At 41.2% G+C, this 7,935-nt stretch overlaps 1 protein-coding gene across 1 annotated transcript; it reads left to right on the top strand.

Moving 5' to 3' along the window:
• The first annotated feature begins 876 nt into the window (after positions 1 to 876).
• LOC111217571 (retinol dehydrogenase 8-like) lies at positions 877 to 7,579 on the top strand. The gene is made up of 6 exons (XM_022739504.1): positions 877 to 1,237; positions 3,637 to 3,798; positions 4,848 to 5,027; positions 5,991 to 6,084; positions 6,183 to 6,366; positions 6,524 to 7,579. The coding sequence occupies exons 1-6, from the start codon at positions 1,132 to 1,134 to the stop codon at positions 6,749 to 6,751; spliced, it is 954 nt and encodes a 317-aa protein (XP_022595225.1). The 5' UTR covers positions 877 to 1,131; the 3' UTR covers positions 6,752 to 7,579.
• The last annotated feature ends 356 nt before the right edge of the window (positions 7,580 to 7,935 follow it).

The raw sequence follows: 7,935 nt of genomic DNA, 5'->3' as shown, positions 1-7,935 counted from the left end.
ATACTTAGCAAGAGGCTCAGACACAGCAGACTCTAACTCTTGCACAGTGGTCTTTCATAAGAGGAAAAGAAACAAGTCTAGTTTCAGATCTTATCACAGGCACTTTGGCCTCTTACAACATCCATCAGGAACAGGGTCCACTAATCACCATATCAGCTGACAAACCAAAGTGAGACATAGCTGATAAGCTTGACTCAGACCATTCTTCTCTGTCTTGTATTCAGTAAATGTTGTGTTTACAGTGATGCAATTAGTACTATTATTCATTTGATGAGGTATTATGCATTCAGGAAACCTGAGTGATTCTTAAGTGTGCTGCGCCTATCCTTACCACCAGATGTCAGTACAATGCAGCACATTGCTGTAAATTACTATAAACATTACCTACCAGAATTAAGGTCAGCATGGGATGATTTATAAATAAATAAACTAGAGAATGACAGTAGATTTAGGTTCATAGTATGGGCAATGGCAAAGAGGATTATTATTATTATTCATTTATTTATTTATTTCGTATTGGTGTGATTTTAATTAGCTCAAATGTTCAGCCCAAATATTTAAAATAAGAGCAAATTTAAAAGATTGTGTTAAATTAATCAACCAATTCAATTTAATTTAATTCTAAAAGATTATATAATTCATTATTTTATAATAATAAAATAAAATAAAAGTCGGGTGTGCTAAAACTATAAGTCCTATTAGGAACTGTAATATTGGAGAGAAGCAGAAATAGCATTAGCTATGACAAATCACTAGGTGAATACTCTATAGCAGCCTATATTTATTTGTTGTTGGGGTCACCAGCTCAGAAATCAAATAAGCACTGCCCCCTCTACAACACGCACGTGCGCGCATGCACGACCACACACATTTTGAAGGAATTAACTTCATTTTCAGGGCAGGCGGCACCAATCAAGTTTACAAACTTGTCTGCACGGGGTGTTTGCGATGCCACGTCTTTATTTGCTTGCTGATTTTATTGAACATGTGACTGAATTAGACGCTCACATGGCTGCCGTGGCTGCATGATCCGCTTTAGTTTTTTAAAGTCCGGTGATCGGTAGCTCCCTCGGCAGCGACCATCCGGAGCAGAGGACCGCTGAAAAACACCAGCGCCTACCCGGACAAATCATGGCGAACAGCGGGCAGAAAGTTGTGCTGATCACCGGCTGCTCCTCCGGCATCGGGTTACGAATCGCCGTAACGCTGGCCAAAGATGAAAAGAAGCGTTACCATGGTAAATGCGCTTTCTTCTACATTGTTTCTTTGATCGAACCTATTAGTAGCAAGCCTATAATAGTGTGGTTCGCCTGAAAAACCATTCCGTGTTTACTTTTTCCTGCAAAGCTCTGCTATTGCACCAAGGCTCCTTTACGCACAAAGTTCGGTTGAGTTTCATGCGCAACGCTCCGTCTTAACGCAAATAAGTGATTTCGTGTAGTGCCCATTGAAATACTTAACCCTAATGGTATCGGATCCATATCCTTTTGTAAGGACTGGGGTTCAGTCGCTCCTTTGGTTCAACTATTATCATTTGAAAGCGCAGTTTCCAGGGTAGGGCTCTGCAAGGATGCCGCTTGCCAGGCGGAATCATAAAAGGAGTCTTGTCAGTTCTCTTTCAAGTGACTTCTCCAGCACAAAGCCCCCTTTTATCGCAGTGAATTGTAGACCGCCTGCTCCGGTTTAGTGCCGTGTCTAATGTGCCTATAGTCCCCTCTCTGGAGCGAGTGTTGAAAGGGGGACAAAGTTTGAGACCTGTACAAGCAGAGTTCACTCTGAAGCAAGGGCCTTGTTTGAAGTCTTCATTGGTGCACAGTGGAGTTAGGGTGTCCCACTTTAACATTGTTGCTCGGTGCGTCTCCTCTCCTGCTTCCCAGCCGTCATTAATGTCAATCTAGGAACTGGGGATCCAAAACCTTTCTATGTCAGGAGCCTCGGAGAGAATTGCATTACACCAATCCCCCCCCACCCCCCCACCCTAACACCACCACCACCCCAGTTGTTAGGAGTTTGCTTTCAAGACCCCCTGTGACAAGATTTTGTTGTTAGGTGCGACTTCATGCAGAATTTACACAATTGTCTGTAAGCCTACAGTCAGTGAGTGTTACCCTTTTACCACAGTCACCTTACACTGTAACAAAAGTTAGCCAAGTCAAGTCATTAGTGTTGTCCTTTTGCAACGTTAGGAGCAAGTGTGCAAAGGTTAGTTAAAGTTTTCTTTTTCTTTGAGGGCCACTGGGATCTGATGGGATTGTTAGGCCTACAGTGAAATAGATGAGCTAAACAAAAGCGATTAACTGCTCCCTCAACATTGGTTTGAGCAGTGTGACCTGCTTTCAATAAGGCCACCTCTGAGCTATGAAGCTGATTCGCTCTTTTCCCAGGGTTTTTAGGAAATCCAACAGAGATTAAATATTGCATTGTGCATAAAGTAATAATTAGTTGCAGTAACATGCTCCGAATTCAGAGAAACCCCCGAAAAGACCTCTGTGTGTGTAATGCGATGTGGGTTCATTCAAGAATGTTTAAGCTGCCCAAGAGTAATTCCTGCAGGAGCCAGAGGAACAATGGATCTCTTGTTCACTTCTCTACCAATACGTAAATCTCTGTGTTGCTTCATGGACACCCAGTCCTCAAATCATAATATTAGACTTAATTAGAGTGCCCGAGACGTCATTAATGCATAGTATGTGTTCGACTACTTGCAAAGATAAGTCACATGCCACTTACAAAGCAAGATTCTGAAAAAATAAGTCTGGTTTCATTACCATACATCATGAAATATTACATGAATAACATTTCACAGCAATGCAAAAGCTCAACAGCTTAGCATTACCTCTTTTACTCTCACTAATCCAGCCCTGTCTTTGTTCAGACATGAATCAGGTGAGGGTTTGCCTTTATCTGTCAAGGACAACGGGTGGATTTAGATGAATAAGAGGTTGTTTACTCCTACTGATTACCAATGTGGAACAGCACTGTCTCTCTTTTCTTTTGCTAGATAACGTCAGTCAGCAAAGTGTAAGCAGAGCACACAACGTGGAAGAAACCGGGGAAGCCAAGTCAACACTGTTGTTGATAGCTGCTGTCACTGCTCGTGATAGATTCCTGTGCTGTGTCTAGGTTAATGTTGCCCAGCGTGTAAAGTTCAGAGGAGATCAATCCTGTGTCCTGTAAACTGACAGGCGTGGTCTTTTCTAGGAACTCTGACCCGCACAACTGATTCTGTCACAACTGTTGAGTGTTTGCGTGTGTGCTTGCTTGCATGTGAGTGTGTGTGTTAAGGAAGCGGTTTAGTGGTGACTTCACAGATCATAAGTTTCACAGTGTTACGTCAACAGCGCAACACTGGGTAAAGGTTTTTTTGTTTTTTTTTTGAACTGCAGAAAAGAGTTATTAATGATTTCCTTAATGATTCCCTACAGTAGGAAATGTAAAATATACAAAAATGGCCTCAAATAAAAAGTCATCTTAATGCTGTGCTCCACATATTCCTAAATATGTCTTCTCATTCCAGGGTATGTGACTGTACAAGTCTAAAGAACCATTTTCTCTTGTATTATAGAGGCTCTTTAGTTTGAAGCCACATCATACGAGTTTAATAACACTTCCCACTTCTCTGTCTCTCCTTATCAGTTATTGCCACCATGCGGGACCTGAAGAAGAAGGACAAGCTAGTGGAAGCAGCAGGAGATGCATATGGCAAGACCTTGATGTTGCTCCCACTGGACGTGTGCAGCGACGAGTCAGTCAAGCAGTGCATCAGTAATGTCAAGGACCGTCATATTGATATCCTGAGTGAGTCAGACACACCTGAAACTTTGTCTGCCTCTCCCATTTGACCCCCACGTGTGGATAAACATATGTGCATGAAAATGTTGTGTTTCTTTTATTACAGTTGCTAAATAGTTTCAACGTTGAACCTAAAGTCATTATGTAATGTACTGTATGACGTAACTCAGTTTCTTAACTGTATGTAGGAATGGTAACCTTCCCTTTATAGTAGCCCGTATTTAACACAAACAGTGATATCATACTTTTCATGAGAAAAACAAGAAACAGTAAAAGTCTAACAGACTTTATGATATCATACTGCAGTGTTATTACTGTGATAATACAACTTTAGGACAAAGGTTTTTTTAAGATTCATAACTGAAACAGTCTTGAAACAATGGTCACTGTCCTGTAGAATTGTCCTCTATGGTTTTGCACTTGACATTAAGAAGAGTACGTGGGGGGAGGACACTGAGCCATGAACATCCAGTGGGCAAATAAGAAGGACAACCAGTATGTAAGAGCAGAAGATGTCCTTTTAAACCCAGAAATCTCAGCAGATCAACAACAACTAAGTCCTTGGTACCGATCAATCGCTCTATAAAAGCCCTTAAGTCATTTTATGGCCATTTTGAGCTGCGGGGCAGTAAATTGTAGGTTGCTAGATCGATAACTTATGTATAGGTGACTCTTTCAGTTCTTATGTTTAAACATTTAGTCTGAATAAAGGTTCTATTTATGACTCAGTCTCCATCTCACTCTAAATCCAAGAAATTTATCCCCCTTCACCCAATTACTCAATACCCATGCAGTGGTGTTACATCACACCTCTCTGCTGTTGTCACGCACTGACACCTGGTGGCAATATCAAGTAATACCATCTCCAATCTGTTCACCTCATGTAGAAAGGCCAAGTGAACAGCGCAAACTGTTCTATTATCTGTTCACATTAAGTTGACAATATCCTGTTTAGAAGGGTTGATAATTGCAATGTTGGATACGAGCAGTGTGTCATCTGCATGTGTTTGTGTGTGTGTGTGTGTGTGTGTGTGTGTGTGTCTGTTTCCTGTCAGTCAACAATGCAGGTGTGGGCTTGCTTGGACCTGTGGAAAGCATCAGCATTGAGGAGATGAAGAGAGTGTTCGAGACCAACTTCTTTGGTGTGGTTCGCATGATCAAAGAAGTGATGCCAGACATGAAAAAGAGGCGTTCAGGACACATCGTTGTCATGAGCAGCGTCATGGGTCTTCAGGGTATGATCTGTGTGTAATTAACAACACATTGGAAAAAGCGTTTTGATCCAAGATCACCGGAACAGATACTTACAAGTCCAACCGTTTGCGAAAAGACACGTTTAAAGGCTGACCATGCAGTCGCAGACAAGAGCACTGCACTCAGCTGCTCTAACATCACATTACAATTTGTCCGGCAGCAGTCATAAAAATACTTGATATATTAGTTGGTCTAAGGCTCAGTTGAAAAGCAAGATAATTTTTTATTCTGAATTTCTGCACACTAAGAGGAAAAATTTGCAAATCATCTGTGGTGACCTGAACTTTTTGTTGGACAGAGCAGTGCAGAGCCTGAAACCTTGGAAATCACTCATACTGGGCTGTAAATTATACAGTGTGTTCCATTCTTCAGCATGAAATGAAAATAATGACGTCAGAAATTTGAGTTTACAGTGCTGTACAATTCAAAACAATTCAACCAAGAGTAGCATCTTTAACTTGGTGCTTTTGTTTCCCAGAAGAAGTGCGGGCAATGTTTGCAAGCAGTTTTAAGTTAAAGGTTTTTCAGAATGTTTGACATATGAAAAATGTGTATTTAAAGGTATTTATTTTAAAGTGTTTATTGCAGGCCGATCTTTGGCTTACATTTCCAGTAAAGGCCATGGCAAGCAGCAAATAGGAATCAGTTGCAAAGAATTTTTAGTGTTTGTTTTAACTTGTTTGCAGTGCCAGGTGGGTGGAGTTAAGAGTGTCTGATAAGTTGTCAATCCCATGCAACTGAGCTACACTGACTTTAATGTAATATTCTGTCTGGCACTTATTGTCTTGTGTTATCTTTTCCTTTGGTTGATTCAAGTGCCAATAGGTCTTTATATGTAAATGATGTGTCACTGATGTCTGCTGATAATTCACCACTGTGAAATGTGATAATGCAGTGCAGTGATGTTGTCCCTTATCTCCCCGTTTTTTTCCCCCTCGGATCAGGAGTGGTGTTCAATGATGTTTACACTGCCTCTAAGTTTGCCATGGAAGGGTTCTGTGAGAGTATGGCCGTACAACTGATGAAGTTCAATATCCGGTAGATTACCCTCTTTCCTCTGTTCTTCCTCCACATCTGTCTTCACTCTGTATTGTAGGTGCTCCCTCTCAGGCTTTTCCGTATCTGACTCCCCTCAGGTTGTCCATGATTGAGCCTGGCCCAGTGCACACCGAGTTTGAGACCAAGATGATGGAGGATGTGGCTAAGATGGAGTATCCGGGAGTAGATGCAGACACAGTTCGTTATTTTAAAGATGTTTACCTGCCGTCATCCATAGATATTTTTGAAGCCATGGGCCAGACACCGGAGGACATAGCCAAAGTAAGGGAACACTTTTCTATCTCACATTTTGCTGAATTTATCTCAGCATTCAAGAATCAGTGTTGTGTTTCTCTGGTCACTAACTGGTACAAACATTCAAACAGCCTACAGAGTAATGGAATCCAGTCTAAACCTCTTTTGTTTCTCGTCTCTCCAGTGCACTAAAAAGGTTATTGAGTCAAGCAGCCCTCGCTTTCGAAATCTGACCAACAGCCTCTACACACCCATTGTGGCCTTAAAGTATGCAGATGAGACTGGCGGCCTGTCTGTCAACACCTTCTACAACCTACTCTTCAATTTCGGCCCTCTCATGCACATAACCATGAGCATCCTCAAGTGCCTGACGTGCAGCTGCCTGCGTAGACGCACAATCTCACCTAACTGAAGAGGGTGTCCAATCCTGCCCTTTACCCTCACCCTCCCAGTTTGTTGACCCCAATCAGTTCCCCGGTGTTTTTTCCTGAGGTTTTGGGCTAAGCAGGTAGACTAGAACCAGTAACCTGGAGAGGGGAGGTGCCTTTCAGTTCAAAGACACCACCATGATAAGCTTTGCCAGAAAACATGCACAATTGCACAAGTTTGTCACAGAGATGTTGTATGCAGAATGACCTCATGTGCTCTCACAGAAACATGCATACACAAAACAACAACACACACACACACATCGGATTATTGTACATACATATTATAAAGAGGAGGCCACGCCTGAGTCATTGCTATATGGGAGGATCTGAGCAGATATAGTGTAAGTGGCCAGATGTCTATTTTGTTTGAAAGAGAACACACACACACAGAACATGAGATACAAGTCCCATGGACAGACAACAAAGCACAAAAAAATGAACTCAGTTACAGAGAGGAAGAATACCATTATAGAGAAATAATAATGCTATAACTTGTAGCCTAGATAACTGTACACTCAGGCTCACCAGAGTTATAACATTTAAGACAGAGTCAGAAAGAATATATCTGCTTTTATTGTGTTGTGCTCTTTATTTCATGTTTGCATTAACATAGTGTTCTCATGGTCATAACTGCTGTTGAATCATATTTTTAATCTTCTTTTGATAAACTGAATGTTTTTTGGGATTTAAAGGTTTGTGAAGGGGTGGGTCAGATATTTTTAATCCAGCAACTTGATTTAGTAATAAACAGAATTCTGATTTACCCTCAAAGGTATTTATTTTTGTTTTGTGATGATATCAATAACAAAAAGTGAACATTTTGATCAATAATGTTTAGTGATACTGAAAGCTCCGGAGGGTTCTTCTGTCTGTCTGCACGACTCCTTGGCCAACAAGAGGGGGCGGTGTTTTACTGTTTTTTTGCCCCCCTGGTAACCAACCTGTGGATTTCACAGGACCAGCAACAAGAGGGTTGGAGCAATAGTGTAAAGGAATTTGTCCTCGGTAGCTTCCGATAGACAAGTGCAATAGAATTGATTAATTCAAATTTTTATATTGTGATTATGCAATGTTGCAATCATGTTTTTCTAGGGATATTTGTTAAAATCGTGGATTTGGAGCAGTATGTGTTTCAATAGTTCAATATTCGACATGAATTCATACA

Source organism: Seriola dumerili, unplaced genomic scaffold, assembly GCF_002260705.1.
Source record: "Seriola dumerili isolate Sdu_G_001 unplaced genomic scaffold, Sdu_1.0 BDQW01000044.1, whole genome shotgun sequence".
Lineage (NCBI taxonomy): Eukaryota > Metazoa > Chordata > Actinopteri > Carangiformes > Carangidae > Seriola > Seriola dumerili.
Note: the sequence above shows the minus strand (reverse complement) of the source record. Positions and strands in the feature narration are given on the sequence as shown.